The sequence below is a fragment of the Pan paniscus genome, chromosome 2 (assembly GCF_029289425.2).
Source record: "Pan paniscus chromosome 2, NHGRI_mPanPan1-v2.0_pri, whole genome shotgun sequence".
Lineage (NCBI taxonomy): Eukaryota > Metazoa > Chordata > Mammalia > Primates > Hominidae > Pan > Pan paniscus.
Genome location: NC_085926.1, coordinates 48731671 through 48758996, shown reverse-complemented (window position 1 = coordinate 48758996; position 27326 = coordinate 48731671). Strand labels below are relative to the sequence as shown.

At 43.7% G+C, this 27326-nt stretch overlaps 1 protein-coding gene across 2 annotated transcripts in view; it reads left to right on the top strand.

Annotated features, from left to right (window-relative positions):
- Positions 1-27326, top strand: part of PRKAR2A (protein kinase cAMP-dependent type II regulatory subunit alpha) — a 108869-nt gene that overhangs the window by 69174 nt on the left and 12369 nt on the right. For both annotated transcript variants that reach the window (XM_008971691.5, XM_008971693.5), the window contains exons 6-9: positions 6834-6987; positions 14647-14748; positions 14918-14992; positions 23554-23619. In XM_008971691.5, the coding sequence (XP_008969939.1) occupies positions 6834-6987; positions 14647-14748; positions 14918-14992; positions 23554-23619 (397 nt within the window). The remainder of the gene's footprint in view (positions 1-6833; positions 6988-14646; positions 14749-14917; positions 14993-23553; positions 23620-27326) is intronic.

Sequence of the window (27326 nt, the reverse complement as noted above, 5' to 3'; positions counted from 1 at the left end):
CTCTGTCGCAAGGCTGGAGTGCAGTGGCATGGTCTCAGCTCACTGCAACCCCCACCTCCCAGGCTCAAGTGATTCTCCTGCCTCAGCTTCCTGAGTAGCTGGGACTACAGGTGCCTGCCACCAAGCCCAGCAATTTTTGTATTTTTAGTAGAGATGGGGTTTCACCATGTTGGCCCTGATGGTCTCGATCTCTTGACCTCGTGATCCACCCACCTCAGCCTCCCAAAGTGCTGGGATTACAGGCATGAGCCACCGCACCCAGCCCAGAATAGTTTTAAAATAAAATTATAAATATAATACAAAACTATATATTTTATTTATTTATTTATTTATTTATTTATTTTGAGACGGAGTCTTGCTCTGTTGCTCAGGCGGGAGTGTAGTGGTGCAATCCTGGCTCACTACAACCTCCGCCTCCCGGGTTCAAGCGATTCTCCTGCCATAGCCTCCTGAGTAGCTGGGATTACAGGCACCCACCACCACTCCCAGCTAATTTTTGTATTTTAGTGGAGATGGGATTTCATCATGTTGGCCAGGCTGGTCTTGAACTCCTGACCTCAAGCAATCCACCTGCCTTGGCCTCCCAAAGTGCTGAGATTACAGGTGTGAGCCACCATGCCAGGTCTATATTTATAATATAATAAAATTATATTACCACCTCCAGCAGCCACCTTTCCCCTTTGCCCTGCTGTGTACTCCCCTACCAAGACAGAGGTCCCATTGGGCACTTATGATCTGGGAAATAAGCATCCACCTGTACATGTCCACAACTTAAAGACTGAAATGCCTTTGTACAGAAGGAATGATTTATTTCATATGTAAACAAAAGGGGTTATTCTTTGTACAGTGAAAGTGGTGAATAAGAGCCTGGCACAGTGGTTTGCACCTGCAATCCCAGCACTTTGGGAGGCCAAGGTGGGAGGATTGTCTGAGCCCAGGAGTTCAAAACCAGCCTGGGGAAGATAGTGAAACCTCATTTCTACAAAACATTTTTTTAGGCCGGGCACGGTGGCTCACACCTGTAATCCCAGCACTTTAGAAGGCCCAGGTGGGCGGAGCACTTGAGGTCAGGAGTTTGAGACCAGCCTGGCCAACATGGCAAAACCTCATCTCTACTAAAAATACAAAAAATTAGCTGGACATGGTGGTGGGCGCCTTTAATCCCAGCTACTTAGGAGGTTGAGGCAGGAGAATTGCTTCAACCTGGGAGGTGGAGGTTGCAGTGAGCCGAGATCATGCCATTGCACTCCAGCCTGGGCAACAATAGTGAAACTCCATCTCAAAAAAAAAAAAAAATGCAGGCCGAGCACGGTGGCTCACGCCTGTAATCCCAGCGCTTTGGGAGGCTGAGGCGAGCAGGTCACAAGGTCAGGATGTCGAGAACATCCTGGCTAACATGGTGAAACCCCATCTCTACTAAAAATAAAAAAATTAGCTGGGCATGGTGGCATGTGCCTGTAGTCCCAGCTACCTGGGAGGCTGAGGCAGGAGAATAACTTGAACCCGGGAGGCAGAGGTTGCAGTGAGTGGAGATCATGCCACTGCACTCCAGCCTGGGCGACAGAATGGGACTCCATCTCAAAAAAACAAAACAAAACAAAAACACACAAAAAAGCATTTTTTAAAAAATTTTCCAGGCATGGTGGCGCATGCCTATAGTCCCAGCTAATTGGAAGGCTGGGGTGGGAGGATCACTTGAGCCCAAGAGGTTGAGTCTACAGTGGGCAGTGATCATAACACTGCACTCTAGCCTGGGGGACAAAGTGAGACCCTGTCACAGAATAAAAAGAAAAGAAAAATGAATGTGGTGATAAACAAATAGGAAAGAGCTGAGCACAGTGGCTCACACCTGTAATCCCAGCACTTTGGGAGGCCGATATGGATTACTTGAGACCAGGAGTCCGAGACCAGCCTGGGCAACATAGTGAGACCGCTGTCTCTGCAAAACAAAAAAGAAAGATTATTGTTCAAGTAAAAAGGTACAGTTCCTGACCTCAAAAAGTTCATGGTCAAGTTGGAGAGACAGACCTTTCAATAGATAATTATTACATAATGTGGTGGTAACAATGATAAAAACATATGCCCCATTATATAGAGGATGACCTGAATGGGAAAGGTCGAGCGGCTCTCTGCAGTGCTGCTGCCTGAAATGAGTTCATGTCACTTCCAAAGTTAAATGCTAGTGTCTGGAGGAGACGCTAACAACACTGAATTCTATGTTTCCTATTTATAAGCTTATTTTGCCTTGTCTATAAAGGCCTAGGACAGGTCAGCTTCCCTACTGAGTGGTAAGCTCCCCTGAGAGCAGGGTTGGTGGCACATTCTCTGCTTTTCTTTTAATACATGATATTTAGTGATTTTGTCAGACAGTTGGAAGTTCTTTGTAGGAAATTTAGAATATAAAAAAATAAAAGGCCAGGCGCGGTGCCTCACACTTGTAATCCCAGCACTTTGGGAGGCTGAGGTGAGTGGATCACAACATCAGGAGATCGAGACCATCCTGGCTAACACAGTGAAACCCTGTCTCTACTAAAAATACAAAAAATTAGCCGGGCGTGGTGGCGGGTGCCTGTAGTCCCAGCTGCTCGGGAAGCTGAGGCAGGAGAATGGTGTGAACCCAGGAGGCGGAGCTTACAGTGAGCCGAGATCATGCCACTGCACTCCAGCCTGGGCAACAGGGCGAGACTCCGACTCAAAATAAAATAAAATACAAACAGGATAGAAATTAATTTAGGCATAATCTGATTACCAGTGTATGATTCCATTATTTTTTCCATGCTTTACTGTTGAGATCAGACACCTCACCCAAAATTTGGTTAAGATGTCAAGACTGATGACACTACATATACACTAAAAGGGTATGAAAAGGTTTATTACTCACATATTGAGCCTTTTTAGAGAGAGCAGGGCAGGCTCCCAGACAGATCCAAAAATGACTTCAGATAGCAGGCGAGATGACTGTCTTGGGATTTATGGAGTTATCTTTACATAATTTTTTTTACATTAAATCATACATTGTTGTGTGATTTAATTTTTTAAATCTGTTTTAAGCATGTTATGGAATATAGCATTCTGTTATTATTATTTTGAGATAGAGTCTCACTCTGCCACCCAGGCTGGAGTGCAATGGTGCGATCTTGGCTCACTGCAACCTCTGCCTCCCAGTTTCAAGTGATTCTCCTGCCTCAGTCTCCCGAGTAGCTGGGATTACAGGCACATGCCACCACACCCAGCTAATTTCTGTATTTTTAGTAGACACGGGGTTTTACCATGTTGGCCAGGCTGGTCTCGAACTCCTGACCTCAGGTGATCTGTCTGCCTCAGCCTCCCAAAGTGCTGGGACTACAGGTGAGCCACTGTGCCCAGCCATACTCTGTCATTATTATTTTATATATATATATATATATATATACACACACACACACACACACACACACAGGCGTGAGCCACCATGCCTAGCCTCTGTCATTATATTTAATGACTCCATGATATATATAGAAACATGTATTTGACCCATCTCCTATTATTAGCAGATGAAATTACTTACAGTTTTTACTATTATAGATATTACCTGGTGAAATCCTGGCAATTAAATCTTTTGCAGTATCTTTGATTATCTCTTTTGGAATGACTAGAAATGGAATTGCTATATCAAAGGGTCTTTTTAAGGCATTTGCTATAAGTTTTAATTACCTTGCAGAAACTGAAAAGTTTATGTTTCCCTCAGTGGTATGTTGAGAGTGCCTATTTCTGCAAATGCTTGTCAGTTCTGAATATTTTTTCCTTAGCAATTATTGCCAATCACTAGATAAATAATTGTATCATTTGTTTGTTTGTTTGTTTGTTTGTTTTGAGACTGAGCCTCTCTCTGTTGCCCAGGCTGGAGTGCAATGATGCGATCTTGGCTCACTGCAACCTCCACCTCCTGGTTTCAAGTGATTCTCCTGCCTCAGCCTCCCGAGTAGCTGGGATTACAGGCACCTGCCACCCGCCCAGCTAATTTTTGTATTTTTAGGAGAGACGGGGTTTCACCAGGTTGGCCAGGCTGGTCTCGAACTCCTGACCTCAGGTGATCCACTCACCTCGGCCTCCCAAAGTGCTGGGATTACAGGCGTGAGCCACTGCACCCAGCCTCTGTCATTATTTTTAATGACTCCATAATATAGATAGAAACATGTATTTGACCCATCTCCTATTATTAGCAGATGAAATTACTTATAGTTTTTATTATTATAAATATTACCTGGTGAAATCCTGGCAATTAAATCTTTTGCGGTATCTTTGATTATCTCTCTTGGAATGACTAGAAATGGAATTGCAATATCAAAGGGTCTTTTTAAGGCGTTTGCTATATGTTTTAATTATCTTGCAGAAACTGAAAAGTTTATGTTTCCCTCAGTGGTATGTTGAGAGTGCCTATTTCTGCTTGTTAGCTCTGATTTTTTTTTTTTTTTAGCCATTATTGCCGATCAATAGATAAATAATTGTATCGTTTTGTTTGTTTGTTTGTTTGTTTTGAGACAGAGTCTCGTTCTGTCGCCCAGGCTGGAGTGCAATGACGTGATCTCGGCTCACTGCAACCTCTGCCTGCAGGTTTCAAGTGATTCTCCTGCCTCAGCCTCCCGAGTAGCTGGAATTACAGGCACCCGCCACCCGCCCAGCTAATTTTTGTATTTTTAGTAGAGACGGGGTTTCACCAGATTGGCCAGGCTAGTCTCGAACTCCTGACCTCAGGTGATCCACCCACCTTGGCCTCCCAAAGCGCTGGGATTACAGGCTTGAGCCACCGTGCCCGACCTGCTTTGTTTTAATCTTTGTTTTAACAGACTATGAAAGAAAACCCATGCATTCATATCAATACCTACAGCAAAGCATTTGACAAAACTCAACATCTTTTTGTGATGAAAATGCTCAGTAAACTAGCAACAAAAATAACTTTCCCTAACTAGACTAAAGGCATTTATTAAAAACCTACAGCTAATGTCATATTTAATGGTGAAAAATTGTTTTTTCTTACAACTCAGAATAAGGCAAGGATGTTTGCTTTCACCACTTCCACTTAATATTGTACTGGAGGTTATAGTCAATGCAATAAGGCAAAGAAAGGAAGAGAGGGAGGGAGGGAGGCAAGGAAAAAAGGAAGAAAGAAAGAAAGTGTGGCATAGTACACAATGAAATACCATTTGACCATAAAAAAGAAAGAAGTCATGTCATTTGTAGCAACATGGAGGTTGCTATATTAAGGTAAATAAGATAGGCACAGGAAGACAAATACCACATGTTCTTGCTCACATGTGAATGCTAAAGAACATTGATATCGTAGACATAGAGAATAGAATGATATATACCAGAAACTGAGAAGGGTGGTGGGTGGATGAAGAAAAGTTGGCTAATGGGTACAAACACACAGTTAGATAGAAGAAATAAATTTTAATGTCTTGTTTTTTCCTTTTTCTGGAGAGAAGTCTCCATACGTTGCCCAGGATTGTCTCAAACTCCTGGGCTCAAGCAACCCTCCCAGTTCAGCTTCCTAAAGTGCTGAGATTACAGGTGTGAGCCACTGCACCTGGCAAGTTCTAATGTTTTATAGCATGATAAGGTGACTATACTTGGGTGACAATATTTAGCATATTTCAAAGTAACTATTAATAGAAGAGAGGACATGAAATGATACTGACACATAGAAAGGACATATATCCAAGGTGATGGATACCCCAGTTACCCTGACTTAATCATTACCCATTCTATGCACGCAACAAACACTCACATGTACGCCATAAATTATGTAAAATATTATATATTAATAAAAGAAAAAAAATTAGGCCGGGCATGGTGGCTCATGCCTTTAATCCCAGTACTTTGGGAGGCTGAGACAGGAGGATTGCTTGAGCCCAGGAGTTCCAGACCAGCTTGGGCAACATAGTGAGACCCCATCTCTACAAAAATAAAATATTAGCCAGGTGTGGTGGCACATGTCTGTGGTCACAGCTACTCAGGGGGCTGAGGTGAGAGGATTGCTTGGGGCCAGGAGGTGGAGGCTGCAATGAGCCATGATTGTGCCTCTGCACTCCAGCCTGGGTGACAGAGCAAGACCCTGTCTCAAAAAAGTATATATGTCAAAAAATATATATATGTGTATATATATATTTATGTGTATGTATATATGTGTGTGTGTGTATATATATATATATATATATATATTTAAGTTAAAGATGGGGGGAAAAAAAGGAAGGGGCATATAGATTGGAAAGGAAGTATTAAAACTTTGTTTCAGGTGACATGATCCTCTATGTAGAAAATTCCGGCCGGGTGTGGTGGCTCACACCTGTAATCCCAGCACTTTGGGAGGCTGAGGCGGGCGGATCACGAAGCCAGGAGATTGAGACCATCCTGCTAACATGGTGAAACCCTGTCTCTACTAAAAATACAAAAAAATTAGCCAGGCATGGTGGCACGTGCCTGTAGTCCCAGCTACTCGGGAGGCTGAGGCAGGAGAATGGCGTGAGCCCAGGAGGTGGAGCTTGCAGTGAGCTGAGATACCGCCCCTGCACTCCAGCCTGGGTGACAGAGCGAGACTCCGTCTCAAAAAAAAAAAAAAAGAAAAAAAAGAAAATTCCAAGGATGCCACAAAAAGGCTACTAGAATTAATAAGTGAGTTTAGCAAGGTTATAGGACACAGTACAAAGTCAAAATACAAAAATATGTTTTTTTTATATACTAGCAAAGTTCCATTGGAAATCTCTTAAAACAACATTTCTATTATATGTACCTGCCAGTTCTTAACATTTATTATCAGAAGTAACTAATGAAATTATTCTTTGTCATTCTTCTAGGGGAACTTATGACATTTTAGTAACAAAAGATGATCAAACCCGCTCTGTTGGTCAATATGACAACCGTGGCAGTTTTGGAGAACTAGCTCTGATGTACAACACCCCGAGAGCTGCTACCATTGTTGCTACCTCAGAAGGCTCCCTTTGGGGACTGGTGAGTGAGAGAAATCGTTCCCCTTGCAAGGCACAGTATTAATTCCCTTTCTGTGTCTCTGTCCTTGGGCTGTTGATTTACACTATATCTTACAACCATCCTGGCTAACACGGTGAAACCCCATCTCTACTAAAAAATACAAAAAAAATAGCCAGGTGTGGTGGTGGGCATGTGTAGTCCCAGCTAGTTGGGAGGCTGAGACAGGAGAATGGCGTGAACTCGGGAGGTGGAGCTTGCAGTGAGCCGAGATCGCGCCACTGTACTCCAGCCTGGGTGACACAGCGAGACTCCATCTCAAAAAAAAAAAGCACTTTATTGTGACATCTTGATGTTAAATTAAGAGTGCTCCTGAAAGAGATACAGTGACTTAAGGATAGGTCACACACTTGGGGACTCAATGATTGAAAAACTCAAGAACAGATTTGTATAGGGGAATAATAAATAATGGGGGCCAGGCACGGTGACTCACACCTGTAATCCCAGCACTTGGGGAGGCCAAGGCGGGAAGATCACTTGAGGTCAGGAGTTCGAGACCAGCCTGAGCAACATGGTAAAACCGTGTCTCTACTAAAAATATGAAAATTGGCCAGTCATGGTGATGGGCGCCTGTAGTCCCAGGAGGCGGAGGTTGCAGTGAGCCAAGATCACGCCACTGCACTCTAGCCTGGGCGACTGAGCAAGACTCCATCTCAAAAAATACAAAATCAAATAATAAGCCTGGTGCTAACTACTGGTTCAGACCAAGATGGAATAGCCCTATTCCATGCTAGTGTTCTCACTTAAAAACTTAAACACACACACAAACAACTATGGACATAATAGAGCAAACATAGGAAGACCCTGAAAGGTGGAAAGAAGAAGGCAGACTATCTAGGGATATTGGGGCTTGAGGAAAGACATGACAGTGAGTTCCCAGGTTCCCATATATCCCAGATGGGGTGCTGGAAAGCCTGAAATCCAGATCTTCTAACAGGTATATTCAACAAAAGCAAAACTCCATCTCAAAAACAAAACAAAACAAAAGAGCGAACAGCTAAACAGAAAATCAGCTAGTGTCAGCTAGGATATAGAAGAACTTAACACCATTAATTAACAAAAGCTATCTGAAATTTATAGAACACTGCACACAGCAACAACAGAATGAACATTTTTTTCAAGCCCATGGAACATTCACCCAAATAGGCCATATCCTGGAATATAAAATAAAACTTAAAAAATGTAAAAGATTTGAAATCAGGCCAACCACAGTGGCTCAAGCCTGTTATCCCAGCACTTTGGGAGGTTGAGGTGGGAGGATTGAGTCCAGGAATTTGAGACCTACCTGGGCAGCATAGTGAGACCACATCTCTATTTAAAATTTTAAGAAATAATGAAAATTTAAAGAAAAAATGAAATCAGAATGTGTTCTCCAACTACAATTGAAAGAAAGAAACTAAAAATCAATAACAGATCTCCAGACACTTAGAAATTAAATAACATTCTTTTTGGTGTGAGCAGGGGCTAACTGCAGCCTTGACCTCCTGAGCTCAAGCAATCCTCCCACCTCAGCCTCCCAAGTAGCTGGGACTACAGGTGTGCACCACCACACCTGACTTTTTTTTTTTTTTTTTTTTTTGTAAAGACAGAGTCTCACTATGTTGCTCAGGCTGGTCTTGAACTTCTGGGCTCAAGCAGTCCTCCTGCCTTGGCCTCCCAAAGTGCTGGAATTGTAGGCATGAGCCACTGTGCCCAGCCAAATAACACATTCTTTCTTTTTTTATTTTTTGAGATGATCTTGGCTCACTGCAACCTCTGCCTCCTGGGTTCAAGCAATTCTCCTGCCTCGGCCTCCTGAGTAGCTGGGATTACAGACGTGTGCACGTGTGCCACCACGCCCAGCCAATTTTTGTATTTTTAGTAGAAGTGGAGTTTCACCATGTTGGCCAGGCTGGTCTCGAACTCCTGACCTCAGGTGATCTGCCCACCTCGGCCTCCCAAAGTGCTGGGATTACAGGCAAGAGCCACCGCACCCGGCCAAATAACCCATTCTTGGATAATCTCTAAGACCAAGTCTCGATGAAAATTGAAAACTGTATATTGAGCTGTAAAACCACCTGCTTTGTGGCTGGGGTATGAGGATTAAATACATGGGCATAAGAGAAGTGACTCCCTTAGTGCCTGGTACAAGGTGGGTGTTCACAGAATGATGGCACAAGCTCCCCATGGCCATGGTGCTACTCACCACCCTTCTTTTCCTGAGACTTCCTTTCCTAAGACTCCTATTCTTTCTATTTCCTTGCCTTTGGCAGTCGTTTCCTCTTCTCCTTGCTTTCTTAGGTCAGTGACCTATCAAGATATCCTTTTGGCCTCTACTTTTCTCCTGTTCATTCACTTGCTTTGCAAGCCCAGACTCTTCCAAAGCTTCAATACCACCTCTAGGAAAGTAACTCACAGAAGGTCCTCTCCAGCCTGACTTCTTCTTTGGGCCTCACAAGGCCTTGGAAATGCCTTCTGAGGTCGAAGTAGGGAGGATCTGGTGTCGTCACTGAGTTTTTCAAGTTGGATCCTACATTCCTGCTTTTATAGTGGGCAGCTGCCATCACGGCCCCTATATGTAGTCTCTTTTGCTTTCTCTTGCTTTATTGAAAGTCAATAGAAGGTTTCCTGGGAAATTCCTGCAGTCACAGGAGAGAGTAGCACTCCTTTTCTCTTTTGAACTTCAGGGGTGTTTGCTTGCCTCTGACCACTTGCTGCCTGTGGGAATTTCCTCTTCACTGCTCGATTGGATGCTCATCAAAGGCTATGTTGATGTCTGGTGCTTTTTTTATATTCTCCACAGCCATGGGAACTGGCCTTGCACCACATGAAAAGAGAGTTTTGGGAAGTGTTAAAGCATGCGTAAAAAGGGGTAGAACCAGCTGGGTGTGGTGACTCATGCTGTAATCCCAGTACTTTGGGAGGCCACGGTGGGCAAATCACATGAGCCTAGGAATTCAAGACCAGCATGGGCAACGTGGTGAAACCCTGTCTCTATGAAAAATAAGAAATTAGCTGATGCGGCGGCACATGCCTGTAGTCCCACCTACTTGGGACGCTGAGTTGGGAGGATCACCTGGGCCCAAGAGGTCAAGGCTGCAATGAGCTGTGATCATGCCACTACACTCCAGCCTGCTGAGTGACAGAGTGAGACTCTGTCTCAAAAAAAAAAAGTCGCTTGCCGGGCGTAGTGGCTCGTGCCTGTAATCCCAGCACTTCGGAGGCCAAGGTGGGCAGATCACCTGAGGTCAGGAGTTGGAGACCAGCCTGACAAACATGGAGAAACCCCGTCTCTACTAAAAAATACAAAATTAGCCGGGCATGGTGGCGCATGCCTATAATCCTAGCTACTCCGGAAGCCAAGGCAGGAGAATCACTTGAACCTGGGAGACGGAGGTTGCGGTGAGGCAAGATTGCGCCATTGCACTCCAACCTGGTCAACAAGAACGAAACTCCATCTCAAAAAAAAAAAAGTCGCTGTAAGAGATATTTGTTGTGGTCGGGCGCAGTGGCTGACGCCTGTAATACCAGCACTTTGGGAGGCCAAGGCGGGCGGATCATGAGGTCAGGAGATTGAGACCATCCTGGCTAACACGGTGAAACCCCGTCTCTACTAAAAATACAAAAAATTAGCCGGGCGCGGTGGCAGGCGCCTGTAGTCCCAGCTACTCAGGAGGCTGAAGCAGGAGAATGGCGTGAACCAGGGAGGCGGAGCTTGCAGTGAGCCGAGATTGTGCCACTGTACTCCAGCCTGGGTGGCAGAGCGAGACTCTGTCTCAAAAAAGAAAAAAAAAAAAAAAAGAAAGATATTTGTTGTTTTCTCTTTAGTTAGAAATTTGTTGTTGTTGTTGTTTTTGAGATGGACTCTTGCTCTGTCATCCAGGCTGGAGTCCAGTGGCATTATCTCGGCTCACTGCAACCTCCGCCTCCAGGATTCAAGCAATTCTCCTGCCTCAGCCTCCTGCATAGCTGGGATTATAGGCATGTGCCAACAGTACTGGCTAATTTTTTATATTTTTGTTAGAGATGGGAATTCACCATGTTGGCTAGGCTGGTTTCGAACTCCTGACCTCAAGTGATCCACCCACCGCAGCCTCCCAAAGTGCTGGGATTACAGGCGTGAGCCATGCGCCCAGCTGAAATATTGTTTGCTATTGCAATTGTACTAATCTTTGTTACACTGTAGGTGGATTTGTAAAATATTGGGAGTTAACTTTGCTGCCCTCTGTGTGTTTATTTTTAAATATTTATTTATTTATTTATTTTGAGACAGAGTCTCTGTTGCCCAGGCTGGAGTATAGTGGTGTGATCTCGGCTCACTGCATCCTCTGCCTCCAGGGTTCAAGTAATTCTCGTGCCTCAGCCTCCCAAGTAGCTGGGACTATAGGTGTACACCACCATGCCCAGCTAATTTTTGTATTTTTAGTAGACACGAGATTTCACCATGTTGGCCAGGCTGGTCTCGAACTCCTGACCTCAAGTGATCCACCCACTTTGGCCTCCCAAAATGCTGGGATTATAGGTGTGAGCCACTGTGCCAGGCCTTTTATTTTATCTATCTATGTATCTATGTGTGTGTGTGTGTGTGTCTGTCTGTATCTATCTATCTATCTATCTATCTATCTATCTATCTATCTATCTATCTATCTATCTATCTTTTGAGACGGTCTCACTCTGTTGGCCAGGCTGGAGTGCAGTGGTGCTCTCACACCTCACTGCAACTTCGCCTCCTAGGGCTCAAGCAATCCTCCCACCTCTGCCTCCCCAGTAACTGGGACCACAAGTGCACGCCACCACGCCTGGCTAATTTTTGTATTTTTTGTACAGATGGGTTTCGCCATGTTGCCCAGGCTGTTCTCAAACTTCTGGGCTCAAACAATCCACCCACCTCAGCCTCCCAAAGTCCTGGGAATACAGTCGTGAGCCACTGTTCCCAGCCTGTATGGGTTTTTTTTAAATAAATAAATAAATAAAATATTGGGGTTTTCTGTTTTTGTGGGGTTTTTTTGTTTGTTTTTTTTTTTGAGATGGAGTCTTGCTCTGTCTCCCAGGCTAGAGTGCAGTGGTGTGATCTTGGCTCACTGCAACCTCCACCTCCCAGGTTCAAGCGATTCTCCTGTCTCAGCCTCCCTAGTAGCTGGGACTGCAGGCGCGTGCTGCCACGCCCAGCTAATTTTTTGTATTTTTAGTAGAGACGGGGTTTCATTGTGTTAGCCAGGATGGTCTCGATCTCCTGACCTCGTGATCCGCCCGCCTCAGCCTCCCAAAGTGCTGGGATTATAGGTGTGAGCCACTGCGTCCAGCCTGTTTTTGTGTTTTAAATAGAGTTGAGGTCTCATTGTGTTGCCCAGGCTGGTCTTGAATTCCTAGCCTCAAGCGATCCTCCTGCCTTGGCCTCCCATAGTGCAGTGATTACAGGCATGAACCACCACACACAGCCTAAAATATTGTTTTGTTTTTATTTTTTTTCGAGGCAGGGTCTCGCTCTGTTACCCAGGCTGGAGTGCAGTGGCATGATCTCGGCTGACTGCAACCTCTGCCTCCCAGGTTCAAGTGATTCTCCTGTCTCAGCGTCCCAAGAAGCTGGGATTACAGGCGCCCACCACCATGCCTGGCTAATTTTTGTATTTTTAGTAGAGATGTGGTTTCACCATATTGGCCAGGCTGGTCTTGAACTCCTGACCTCAAGCGATCCGTCCGCCTCGGCCTCCCAAAGTTCTGGGATTACAGGCATGAGCCACTGTGCCCAGCCCATTATTATACTTTCTAACAAAATGTATATATGTATAGTCCTGATAGCCTGAGGTGGAAGAAAGGTAGTTAACTTAGATACAAATAACTGCTTGCCCATTTAGGAATCTAAGACTAAGCAATTAACATTCTCACATGTATCTCCCTGCACATGTGTACACATATCTGAGAAGTGCCTGGTTTGGTTAACTGTCTTCTGATCAGAATCCATTACTTACTAAGCCAGGCACAGTGTTGTGTACCTGTAGTCCCAGCTACTTGGGAGGCTGAGGTGGGGAGATCACTTGACCCCAGGAGTTCAAAGCCAGCCTGGACAACATTGGGGGACCCTATCTCAAAATAAAACAGAAGGAATCCATGACTTGCTAGAGTCAAGGTATCTTTCATATGCCTGCCTTCCATCTTGCGTATTCCTCCCATGTCTCTCCATTAACTTAAATCCTACCTCTCTTTCAGGTCCCAGACATTTTTGCTGCAAAATAATCTTTGATCACTCCTGCCTACTGTGATCTCCCCTTCTTACCTTGAAATTTATGTGGCACTTGTCTTCTGTAGTTTCACCAAGCACATTTCATATGCTCATATGCTGTCTTGAACTGTAGACTTTTAATTTTTATTTTATTTTTTTTTGAGACACGGTTTCAACTTATGTCACCCAGGCTGGAGTGCAGTGGCGCAATCTCAGCTCACTGCAACCTTAGCCTCCTGAGCTCAAGTGATTCTCCAGCCTCAGCCTCCCAACTAGCTGGGACTAGACAAACGCCACCATGCCCAGCTAATTTTTGTATTTTTTGTAGAGATGTGGTTTCACCATGTTGCACAGCCTGGTCTTGAACTCCTGAGCTCAAGTGATCTGTCTGACTCAGCCTCCCAGAATGCTGGGATTACAGGTGTGAGCCACTGCACCTGTCCTTGAAATGTAGACTTTTTATTCCTATGTATTTTGTTGTTGTTGTTGTTGTTGATATTGTTGTTTTTGGGACATAGTGTCACTCTGCTGCCCAGGCTGGAATGCAGTGGTACAATCACAACTCACTGCAGCTTTGACCTCTCAGGCTCTGGTGAGCCTTTCACCTCAGCCACCCAAGTACAGACAAGTGCCACCATGCCCAGCTAACTTTTTTTGTGTATTTTTTCGTAGAGAGGGTGTTTCACCATGTTGGCTAGGCTGGTCTCATACTCCTGGGCTCAAGCAATTTGCCCACCTTAGCCTCCCAAAATGCTAGGAGTACAGGCAGTGAGCCACTGCATTCAGCCAACCTTCATATTTTGAATATTTTATATTATCTCCCCATTAAGATTGTAAACTTTTTTAGGGTAAGAACAATCTAATTGTTCTTTTTTTAGGCAAGAACAATCGAATTGTTTTGGATTTTTTAAGTTTTTTAAAATCCTGGATTCTAAGGATTAAATGATTGTTTTATTCTCTCTTTTGGTGAGGTGTCTCTTTTTTTTTTTTTTTTTTTTTTTTTGAAATGAGGGTCTCACTCTGTCACCCAGGCTGGAGTGCAGTGACATGATCTGAGGGTCTCACTCTGTCACCCAGGCTGGAGTTCAGTGACATGATCTCGGCTCACTAGAGGTGTCTTTTTTGATATTGAACAGTGACAGTGAGCTCACAAATGTTTAGGTGTTTTCTGTTTTGGGTTCTATTTATGACCCATAGGTGGCACCTATTGAGTGCTAGATAGCAAGCAACAGCATGTGGGCATCTGGCTGGCTCAGGCTACAGGTCCTTTACTTCCAGTGATGACTCAAGACTGAAGTATCATTAAACACTTAATTAACACAGTAACTTACATATTCCTCTAATATTTGCTTTGGCCAGTTAATTAAACCATAGATGTTCCTGTATATAGGCATTTACTAGAATTTTCATATTCTTTCTTGTAGGACCGGGTGACTTTTAGAAGAATCATAGTGAAAAATAATGCAAAGAAGAGGAAGATGTTTGAATCATTTATTGAGTCTGTGCCCCTCCTTAAATCACTAGAGGTAAAGTGGCTTGAATAAGAATCTGTTCATGGGGATCAGGAAAAGCTTTTAAAACTATTCTGTTGTTAGGTTTTCAAATCATACTATTCTAATCCTATTTCTGTGCTGCATAGCTATTGTGACTTTCAATTAAGGTCTTTTCCTTTTATTTGTGAATTTGTTGTTTCAGGTGTCAGAACGAATGAAGATTGTGGATGTAATAGGAGAGAAGATCTATAAGGATGGAGAACGCATAATCACTCAGGTGAGTGAGGGCTTTACGCAGCTCCTTTCCTGGAAGTCACCCCTGAAGAACTAGTACATCATTTATCTCAAAAACTTCTTGCCGGACGCAGTGGCTCACGCCTGTAATCCCAACACTTCGGGAGGCTGAGGCAGGTGGATCACTTGAGGCCAGGAGTTCAAGACCAGCCTGGCCAACATGGTAAAACTCCATCTCTACTAAAAATACAAAAATTAGCTGGGTGTGGTGGCCCATGCCTGTAATCCCAGCTACTTGGGAGGCTGAGGCGGGAGAATTGCTGGAACCCAGGAGGCAAAGGTTGCAGTGAGTCGAGATTGCGCCACTGCCTCCAGCCTGGGCAACAGAGCAAGACTCCATTTCAAAAAAAAACCAAAAAACCTTCTATGTTCTCCCACTGTTGGGAGCTCTTATTACCAGGTAATAGATCATACTTCAAAGGACTATTATGTAGTCCTCTGAAGCTTATTGACGTCCATCTTACTGACACGTGCAGATCTCTTGCTTCCTTTCACCTTTCCTTGGCTTCTAGTGTTTGTTCTTTTGATGTCATTTTCTTTTGACCTTAAGTAAGTTTCATCCATTGCTATTAGAACCTGGGGAAGGTTAAAGAGTTCTGCCCTCTAACTTTCTATATTTGACACAAAGGCATCCTTTTGGCTAATCTAACACAAATCAGAGTTCACAGTCTTCAGTGATTAACCAAATTTGTAAGATGTAAAGATTACTAAACAGTGGGCTAGATCATTGTAATGAGTATTGTCTGATAATTTTCTTTGTCTGCTGTGTTTGTATTTTTAATTAAACATAAATAGTATGGGACTTTTCCAGGTATAAGCTTATCTGCCTATGGTTCTGGCTCAAGAGCACGGAGAAGATACATGGTTGGTCTAGGTTGGGTGATATGCTTATCCTAGAACCCAGTACTGAGACTACGAGGAGGAAAGGCTCAGATTGGTCAGGTGTGGGTCCTGTGGGTGGAGTTGGCCCCACTAGAACACAAGGACTAATCAGACTTACCATAAAAGGGGAGAAAAAAGCTCCCTTGGAAGAGATAAAGGACTAACAAAAATATGATGTCTACTCTGAGTCACATCTCTAAATGTATTTGTTTTCTAGGAGCCGTTACTATTAATAATTCTTTTAATTAGAAATTGGAATATTCTATAAACATTTATTAAGATAGGTAGGACCAGATATGATAAGCACTATAATGAAGGAGAGTATGAACGACAGTGAGAACATAGAAATGGAAGTAATACATATGGTTTCATTGAGGAAATGCCATTTAAGATGGGCTTAAAAAACAAGTGCAGTTTCAATGTTTGGGATCAGGGAAAGGTCCTTCAAAGCAAGAAAACAATATTAGCAAAGGCCAGTGGTGTGAGCTGTGTTTCAGAGCAGGTATCCTGGTATGGTAAGAATGTAGTGCTGAGATTCAGAAATGGGAGATGTTAACTGGCCACATTTGCTTCTGAACCTAAGGTGCTTTAAGTAACATTCAGAGGACCTTCAAGTCATCCTGAAGGTTCTAGGCCTGTCTCATACTGGGTTTTCAGGAAGTATGTCAGGAGATGTGAGAAGTCAATAGTGTTTTCTTCATGGTCTGTGCTCTTGAAGATAGAGTGCTATCTATCTTCAAGGTAGATAGGTAGTGGTACAGAATGGACATTAATTAAGATGATATTAAAAGGGGCTTATTGTAGGTCCCTTTTGTCAATGTCTCTCACTGGATCAAGGCTTCTCAAAGTGAGGTCCCAGGACCAGCAGCAATCAGCATCATCTGAGGATGTTAGAATTGTTAGGAATGCAAGTTCTGGAGCCCCCCACCAGACCTGCTGAATCAGAAACTACATTTTATGTTGTTTCATTTGTTTTGATCAGCTTTGTTACAGTGTACTTTACATACAATAAAATTACTAAGTTTAAGTGTACAAATCGGAAGAGTTTTGTAACCATCCCCAAGTGGTATTTCCATCACCCATACAGTTCCTTGTTTTGTATTTGCAGTCAGTACCCTCCCCCACACTCACATTCCTGGAAACCATTGATGTTTTCTATCACTGTAGAAATTCCTTTCTACAATGTAGTATAAATGAAATCATGTAATGTATAGTCTCTGTGTCTGGCTTCTTTCTCTTAGCATAATATTTTTGAGATTTATTCGTGTTGTATGTATCAGTAGATCGTTCCTTTTTATTGCTAATAATATTTCATTGTACAAATGTAATTTTTTTTTCTTTTTGAGACGGAGTTTTGCTCTTGTTGCCCAGGCTGGAGTGCAATGGCGCAATCTCAGCTCACCATAACCTCCACCTCCCAGGTTCAAGCTATTCTCTTGCCTCAGCCTCCCATTACTTTTTCTTTTTAATGAGATACAGTCTTGCCCTGTTGCCCAAGCTGGAGTACAGTGGCATAATCTCAGCTCACTGCAACCTCTGCCTCCCGGGTTCAAGCGATTCTTGTGCCTCAGCCTCCCGAGTAGCTGGGACCAGAGGCACGTGTCACTCTGCCCAGCTAATTTTGTGCATGTGTGTGTTTTTTTAGTAGAAATGGGATTTCACCATGTTGGCCAGGCTGGCCTCTTTAGTAAATACTTAAGAGTGCAATTGCTAAATTATATTTTAACTTCGTAACAAACTGTTTCTTAAAATGGCTGTACTGTCTTGTATTCCTACCAGCCATGTATGAAAATTCCAGTTTCTCTGCATTCTCACCAATAAATAGTATTTACAGCCTTTTTAAAAAAAATTACAGTCAGGGTCTTGCTATATTGCCCAGCCTGGTCTCGAACTCCTGAGCTCAAGCCATCTGCCCGCCTTGGCCTTCTAAGTGCTGGGATTATAGGTGTGCACCTCCGCACCTGGCCTTCATTTTCTTAATGGTATCTTTTGAAGAGAAAATGGTTTTAATTTTGACAAGTCCAGTTTATCATCTTTTCTTTGTAGTTGTGTAGTTTTGCTGCTGTATTTTAGGAAATCTTTGCAAAATCAATAATATGTTCTCCTAAGTTTACTTCTAAGACCAGCACTATTCAATAGAAATAATATGTGAGCCATATATATAATTTTAACAATTTTTGGTCAGGCAGGGTGGCTCACGCCTGTAATCCCAGCACTCTGGGAGGCTGAATAGCTTGAGGCAGATAACTTGAGGCCAGGAGTTCGAGACCAGCCTGGCCAACATGGCGAAACCTCGTCTCTACTAAAAAGTAATAAAAAAATTAGCTGAGTTTGCTGGTGCACAACTGTAATCCCAGCTACTTGGGAGGTTGAAGCACGAGAATCGTTTGAACTTGGGAGGCAGAGGTTGCAGTGAGCCAAGATCATGCCACTGCATTCTAGCCTGGGGGACAGAGCAAGACTTGGTCTCAAAAAAAATAAATAAATAAAAACTTTCAGTAGATATTTGAAATGGTGAACTTAATTTTAATATATTTCATTTAACTCAGTATATCTAAAATGTTGTTTCAACATCTAAGTGATATAAAACTTTATTAATGAGATATTTTACATTTTTAATACTGTCTTCAAAATCTAATGTATGTTTTCCATCTATAGCACATCTAAGTTTATACTAGCAACATTTCAAGTGCTCAGCCACATTTGACTAGTGGCTAATGTATTGAGCAGTACAGCTCTAGACAGTCAGAATTTTAGCTCTTACCTTAGGTCTGTGATCCATTTTGAGTTATTTTTATTGTTTTTATTTTGTTTTTTTGAGATGGAGTCTCGCTGTGTCACCCAGGCTAGAGTGCAGTGGTGTGATCTCGGCTTACTGCAAGCTCCGCCTCCTGGGTTCACGCCATTCTCCTGCCTCAGCCTCCCAAGTAGCTGGGACTACAGGCGCCCGCTACCACATCCGGCTAATTTTTTGTGTTTTTAGTAGAGACAGGTTTCACCGTGTTAGCCAGCATGGTCTCAGTCTCCTGACCTCGTGATCCTCCTTCCTCTGCCTCCCAAAGTGCTGGGATTACAGGTGTGAGCCACTGCACTCAGCCTTGTTTTTGTTTATTAGAAGCAAGGTCTCACTCTGTCTTTCAGGTTTCAGTACAGTGTGCAATCATAGCTCACTGCAGCCTTGAACTTTAGGCTCAAGCAATACTCTTCCCTTAGCCTTCCAAGTAATGCCACCACACTCAGCTAATTTTTTTTTTTTTTTTTTTTTTGAGACGGAGTTTTGCTCTTGTTGCCCAGGCCGGAGTGCAATGCCACGATCTCAGCTCACCACCACCCCCGCCTCCTGTGTTCAAGCGATTCTCCTGCCTCAGCTTCCTGAGTAGCTGGGATTACAGGCATGCACCACCATGCCCAGCTAATTTTTTTTTTTTTTTTTTTTAGTAGAGACAGGGTTTCTCCATGTTGGTCAGGCTGGTCTGTGAACTCCCTACCTCAGGTGATCCGCCCACCTCAGCCTCGGCCTCCCAAAGTGCTGGGATTACAGGTGTGAACCACTGCGCCCGGCCTACACCCAGCTAATTTTTAAATTTTTTGTAGAGACAGGGCCTCTCTATGTTGCCCATGCTGGTCTTGAACTTCTGACCTCAAGTGATCCTCCCACCTCACCTCCCAAGTAGCTGAGATTACAGGCTTGTGCCACCATACCTGACTACATTTTTGTGTTTTGTTTTGTTTTGTTTTGTTTTTTGAGACAGAATCTTGCTCTTGTTGTCCAGGCTGGAGTGCAATGGCACAATCTCGGCTGACTACAACCTCCACCTCCCCAGTTCAGGTGATTCTTCTGCCTCAGCCTCCCGAGTAGCTGGAACTACAGGCATGCATCACCATGCCCGGCTAATTTTTTTTTATTTTTAGTAGAGAACGGGGTTTTTTCCTGTTGGCCATGCTGGTCTCAAGCTCCTGACCTCAGGTGATCTGTCCGCCTTGGCCTTCCAAAGTACTGGGATGGCGTGAGCCACCACACCTGGCCTACATTTTTGTTTTTTAATGACTTGTATAATTTTCACAAGTAATTTTCATGACTGATAGAATATTTAGCTTATTCTTAGAGTAATGTAGACAGAAGGTGGCTTTAGTTTTACAAAATCATGTTTTATGTTTTTGCTATTAAAGTACCATTGCATTAAACCAAAAAGATTCCCATATCCTGAAAATTAGGGCTTCAGTCATTCTTATGGTGGAATGTGGATCTTATATTATCTGTTGTGAAAAAGAGACATATAAGAACCTGATGACATGTTCACAAAGACCTAAAATGCAGTACAGTCTGGCTTCTTTACTGTTGAATGTAGAATGGAATGTTCTTTCTGTGAGATGTGTACACAGAGCCTATTAGTGAACTTGAAAAGCAGGATACTTGGCCGGGCGCAGTGGCTCATGCCTGTAATCCCAGCACTTAGGGAGGCTGAGGCAGGCGGATCACCTGAGGTTGGGAGTTCGAGACCAGCCTGACCAACATGGAGAAACCCTGTCTCTACTAAAAATACAAAATTAGCTGAATGTGGTGGCACGTGCCTGTAAATCCCAGCTACTCAGGAGGCTGAGGCAGGAGAATCACTTGAACCCAGGAGGTAGAAGTTGTGGTGAGCCAAGATCGCGCCATTGCGCTCCAGCCTGGGCAACAAGAGTGAAACTCCGTCTCAAAAAAAAAAAAAAAAAAATGGGGGCAGGATGCTCTTCCAGTGAGCTCTCTTTTCCAACTGGGTAGTCATCTCATTCTACCCTGCAAAATGACAGCAGTCCTACAAAGCCTGAACAGCCAGTATACCCAGAATATCCACCACTGGACAGCATGGAAACAGGAAATGTGTGTCTTGGCCCACACATTTAGCCTGTCCCAGCCTAACCAGGCTGTTTCATGAGATTGGAAATGCAAAAGAGTGCATCCCTTAACTGCCACAAAGATCAACTGTTTTCAGCTGATGGTTAAAATCATCAAAACATGGTTTTATTTTAAATTTTATCCCCTTGCATTGTTTCACATTATCATAATCCATTGTAGTGAAGTATTACCAAATCAGTAAAATTTAATGGACCAAAGTCCTTTCACTGTCCTTCATTTGGTCCAGAGGAAGAGGTGAACCAAGGCTTTTTGTTTCTCATGTATTCTAGATGACATTCTTTCCCATCTCCTCTCAACCCTGAATCTACCAACTACTCACGCTACCTGCTAGGGAAAGATTATTTATCCCCCAGGCTTCTGAGGAAAGTCGTCCACAAAATTGGATAGTAATAGTACCTACTTTCTTAGACTTCTTTGACAAAAAAAATGAAATGATACACATAAAGTACTCACCAGAGAGCCTGCTGGGAGTGAGCACACAGCAACATTAGCAGCTTCTATTCTATATCAGCTCCCATGTTCATTCTCCTCAGGCCCTAAGTCATTCTTATCCTGTACACATACCCTAGTCTCTGCTGTCTTCTTCATTTTGTTTTCCTTTTCTCTTTTTTTTTTTTTTTTTTTTTTTTTTGAGACAGTCTTGCTCTGTTGCCCAGGCTGGAGTGCAGTGGCACAATCTCGGCTTACTGCGACCTCCTGGGTTCAAGCGATTCTTGTGCCTTAGCCTCCTGAGTAGCTGGGATTACAGGCACACACCACCACGCCTGGCTAATTTTTTGTAGTTTAGGTAGAGATGGGGTTTCGCCGCCATGTTGCCCAAGCTGGTCTCGAACTCCTGAGCTCAGGCAGTCTGCCCGCCATGGCCTCCCAAAGTGCTAGGATTATAGGCATGAGCCACCGCACCAGGCCATTTTTTTTTCTTTTTCTTTTTTTTTTTTTTTTTGAGTTGGAGTCTGACTCTTTTGCCCAGGCTGGAGTACAGTGGTGCAACCTCGGATCACTGCAACCTCCACCTCCCAGGTTTAAGTGATTCTTGTGCCTCAGTCTCCCAAGTAGCTGGGATTACAGTCGTGCACCACCACTCCTGGCTAATTTTTGTGTATGTATGTATGTATGTATGTATGCATGTATGTATTTTATTTATTTTTGAGACAGAGTTTCGTTCTTGTTGCCCAGGCTGGAGTGCAATGGCGTGATCTCAGCTCACTGCAACCTCTGCCTCCCGGGTTCAAGCTATTCTTCTGCCTCAGCGTCCCAAGTAGCTGGGATTACAGGCATGCGTCACCACGCCTGGCTAATTTTTGTATTTTTAGTAGAGATGGGGCTTCACCATGTTGGTCAGGCTGGTACCAAACTCCTGACCTCAGGTGATCCACTCACCTCAGCCTCCCAAAGTGCTGGGATTACAGGCGTGAGCCACCACACCTGGCCTGTTTTTGTATTTAGTAGAGACAAGGTTTCACCATTTTGCCCAGGCTGGTGTCAAACTCCTGGCCTCAAGCAATCCACCCCCCTCAGCCTCCCAAAGTGCTGGGATTACAGGTGTGAGCCACCGTGCCTGGCCTTTGCTGTCTTCAAAACACACGTACACTCCTTCCCTCAGTTTGTTTCTATTCTAGCTACCAGCCTAATTTCTTGCATAGCCAGAGACTTTCAAAGTGTGATCTAACAATATGGACTAAAAGAAGCCAGATACAAAAAATATATGATTCCATTTATATTAAGTTAAGGAATGGCCAAAACCTACAAGGACAGAAATTAGATATAGTTACTTCATGGGTGGGAATGTGGTAGTTTTGACTGAACTCCGGAGGGAGCCTTTTGAAGAACGGATATATTTTCTATTTTGATCTAGGAGGTGGTTATACAGGTTTATACATTTGTAAAAAGTCATCAAGCCTTGAAATGTGAGCACTTTAAATGGTGGATGTTATACACCTATCTAAACAAAAAGGGCTCAAGCACTATCCTTCACCACCTATCACTTGCAGATCTTTCCTACCACACAGATCTTCCCTTTTCACCACCCTCTTCTTGGTGAAGTACCTCTCCCTCTTTGTGACTCTGCCTCTGGCTCCTACTAAGTTTCTTTCATGGCTGTTCATCCTTTGTCAGCTCCTATCATGAAGCTGTTTGTGTAATGCTAGAACTTCATGGTGATTTGGCTCTGCTGGTTGTTAAGATACCTACCCAACATAGCAGGGCAGAAACCCACAGGCACCCCTTTGTAAAGCTGTGGCATTTACTCATATGGGGCAGTGATACGTCCTGGGACTAGATTAACTCAGAAACATCAGCCTAGCTGTGTATGGTGCCCACTTGGGGCTCTGTGTGATGGTCAAAGAGCATGAAGTTTGTGAAAGCCTCAGAAGTAGATTCTCAGTGAAGACAAAAGACCCACACAGAGTGAGAGTGCATGAGTAATAATGCGTTATCTGATGTAGATGGTGTTTGTTCCAGAAGTTAATAGTGAGGGGTCAGAAACTGAATGAAGTGTGCCTGAAAGCTGCTTCGCTTATATCTGCATGCCTGACTCAGACGTCCTCCCAATATTTGCTCAAATCTCACCTTCTCAAGCTCTTTTTTTTTCCTTTTCCTAAGAGGCAAGGTCTCATTGCCTGCTCTGAATTTGTTTACTATTGATTCATTTGTAGAGTTAAAAATAAATTCAAATCAGAGCTTAAGCAGTGAAAAAGCAATCTATTTCTTTATTCCCCTTCAATACTACTTATGGCTCTGACCTGACCTCTCTTTTCTTTCAGGGTGAAAAGGCTGATAGCTTTTACATCATAGAGTCTGGCGAAGTGAGCATCTTGATTAGAAGCAGGGTGAGTTTATCAGTTTATATGTGATGGTGTACACACAAAAAGTAACTATTTGTTTTAAATAATGTGAAGTGTGTTGAATACACCAAACCATCATTATGTGAGGTGTGTGACTGGCAAAGACCCATGTTTAAGCCCATTTAGTATAGATTTAGCATATTTAGATTAGATTAGATATAGATTTAGCATATTCTTATTCTTGCTCCCTTTGCCTCTGCCGTGTAATTAATGATTTAGGGAATATTGGCCTACAAATCAATAAGAAAAAGATAAAAACCCTAATAGAAAGTGGGGACTGGGGCCGGGCACAGTGGCTCACGCCTGTAATCCCAGCACTTTGGGAGGCCAAGGCGGGCGGATCACAAGATCAGGAGATTGAAACCATCCTGGCTAACATGGTGAAACCCTGTCTCTACTGAAAATACAAAAAAAATTAGCCAGGCATGGTGGCGGGCGCCTGTAGTCCCAGCTACTCAGGAGGCTGAGGCAGGAGAATGGCATGAACATGGGAGGCAGAGCTTGCAGTCAGCTGAGATCGTACCACTGCACTCCAGCCTGGGCGACAGAGCGAGACTCCCTCAAAAAAAAAAAAAAAAGGAAATGGGGTCTGGGCGCAATGTCTCACACCTGTAATCCTAGCACTTTGGAGGCCTAGGCAAGAGGATCTCTTGAGCTCAAGAGATTGAGGCTGCAGTGAACCGTGATTGTGCCACTGCACTCCAGCCTGGGTGACAGAGCAAGACCCTGTCTTTAAAAAAAAAAAAAAAGGAAAGAAAATAGGGAAATTATATAATAAAAAGAGATTGGAAGGGATGAACATGAAGAAAGCTTCCTTGTTAGAGCACTGTTAGAAGAGGTCTCTAGGATAACTGTGGTCATTTAATGGATGGTGTGACCTAGAAAACTGAGGAGCTGTAAGTAGGAGGAATGACTGTTACTGGTAAATCTGTCATCACCAGATTTTTCGGTTTCTTTTTTTTCTTTTTTGAGAATACAGAGTTTGTTAAAACAGTTATATATAATACTAAGTCGAGCTAATATGAAAACTTTAGCAAAATATATTGAGTAAAAGTTAATAAGTAGCCGGGCACGGTGGCTCACACCTGTAATCCCAGCACTTTGGGAGGCTGAGGCGGGCAGATCACGAGGTCAGGAGATTGAGACCATCCTGGCTAACACAGTGAAACCCTGTCTCTAATAAAAATACAAAAAATTAGCTAGGCATGGTGGCGGGCGCCTGTAGTCCCAGCTACTCGGGAGGCTAAGGCAGGAGAATGGCGTGAACCCAGGAGGCAGAGCTTGCGTGAGCTGAGATCACACCACTGCACTCCAGCCTGGGCAACAGAGCAAGACTGTCTCAAAAAAAAAAAAAAAAGTTAATAAGTATGGAAAAAGAAGAATATTACTGTCTGTAAGATAGCTGGATTTGTTTTCTCTCTCTCTCTTTTTTTTTTTTTTTGAGTGAGTCTTGCTCTGTTGCCCAGGCTGGAATGCAGTGGTGCAATCCCAACTCACTGCAACCTCCAACCCCCTAGTTTCAATCGATTCTCGTGCCTCACCCTACTGAGTAGCTGAAGATAGCTTGATTCTTTTTTATTTTAAGCTAGAGTGTCGCTCTTGTTGCCCAGGCTGGAGTGCAGTGGCGTGATCTCAGCTTACTGCAACCTCCGTCCCTGGGTTCAAGCGATTCTCCTGCCTCAGCCTCGCAAGTAGCTGGGACTATAGGCTCCCACCACCAAGCCCAGCTAATTTTTTGTACTTTTAGTAGGGACAGGGTTTCCCCATGTTGGCCAGGCTGGTCTGGAACTCCTGACCTCAGGTGATCCTCCTGCCTCTGCCTCCCAAAGTGCTGGGATTACAGGCATGAGCCACCACGCCCAGGTGATAACTTGATTCTTAATTAAAAGTAGATCTTTGAGACCAGCCTGACCAACATGGAGAAACCTCATCTCTACTAAAAATACAAAATTAGCCGGGCGTGGTGGCACATAGCTGTAATCACAGCTACTCAGGGGAGGCTGAGGCAGGAGAATCGCTTGAACCCGGGAGGCGGAGGTTACAGTGAGCTGAGATCGCACCATTGCACTCCAGCCTGGGCAACAAGAGCCAAACTCTGTCTCAAAAAAAAAAAAAGAAAAGAAAAAAGTAGATCTGTTGTTTCAACTGAAAACAATAGTTTTGGCCTGGCACGGTGGCTCACGCCTGTAATTCCAGCACTTTGGGAGGCCGAGGCAGGCGGATCACGAGGTCAGGAGATCGAGACCATCCTGGCTAACATGGTTAAACCCCGTCTCTACTAAAAAACACAAAAAATATTAGCCAGGTGTGGTTGCGGGCACCTGTAGTCCCAGCTACTCAGGAGGCTGAGGCAGGAGAATGGCATGAGCCCAGGAGGCAGAGCTTGCAGTGAGCTGATATCACACCACTGCACTCCAGCCTGGGCAACAGAGTGAGACTCTGCTCAAAAAAAAAAAAAGAAAGAAAACAATAGTTTGAAATGTCTGTGTCATTTTACTTACAGTTTTTGGACTAGTGATGTTTGTAGATTTCTCAGATATTCATTGACACCTGCTATGATCACAGCATAGTGTTAGGTGCATAAGATCAGCAGCAGCATGGCACTGGGATATTGGGGATGGGTGGTTTGTCAGAAGTTCAGAGTCCTGGCTTTTCCCCAGATTTACTGAATCAGAATGTGCATTGCGAGAAAACCTGCATAATATGGGAGCTGGTGTGTATGTGACAGTGTGATAAGTCCCTTCTGTTTTAGAGAAGGGACTAAGTGGGCACGAATATGGCTGCAACTCCAGAGAATACTACTGAAATTGGAAAGGGAAAGTTGGCTCAGATGAAACAGACCAACTTCAGAGCAACAGGGCAGAAGTGTAGAAGGAAGAAGGGTCAAACCGTGTAAGCTAGTGTAGCAGTTTTGTTTCTTTTAAAAATTAACCAAAAAGGAAATTATCTTTCTGCCTACAACATAAAGTGGTTCTTAGAGATTGAGACTAATTCTTACTAATAAATTCTAAACAATTATTTACTTAAATTATCACTTTGGTTAGCAGTTGGATTTGTTAAAAAAAAGAAAACCTCTAGATATTAATACAATGTAGTATATTATCTTAAATTTAGTTACTTAACTCTTATTTTAAAAAATGGGAGGGGGGAGGCCGGGCACGGTGGCTCATGCCTATAATCCCAGCACTTTGAGAGGCCGAGGCGGGCAGATTATGAGGTCAGGAGATGGAGACTATACTGGCGAACATGGTGAAACCCCGTCTCTGCTAAAAATACAAAAAAATTAGCCAGGCGTGGTGGCGGGCGCCTGTGGTCCCAGCTACTTGGGAGGTTGAGGCAGGAGAATGGCATGAACCTGGGAGGCAGAGCTTGAAGTGAGCGGATATTGCGCCACTGCACTCCAGCCTGGGCGACAGAGCGAGACTCCATCTCAAAAAAAAAAAAAAAAAAAAAAAAAGAGGAGGGAACCACTAACTTAAGGTACAGATAGTACTTAAAAAGAAATTTGTACAAAAGCCACTTTGCATTTCAGTGGGAAGCAGCAACATGAGTACGCTGAGACATGCTCATTCTGCGGTTACAAGTCACTAAATCTGGTTGTGGCAAAATGTACATTTAAGGGAACTGATAAGAGTAGATTGGGTGACACTGTTTAGGACTCTGAATTTGGCAAAAGGTTTTAATTCAGCAGG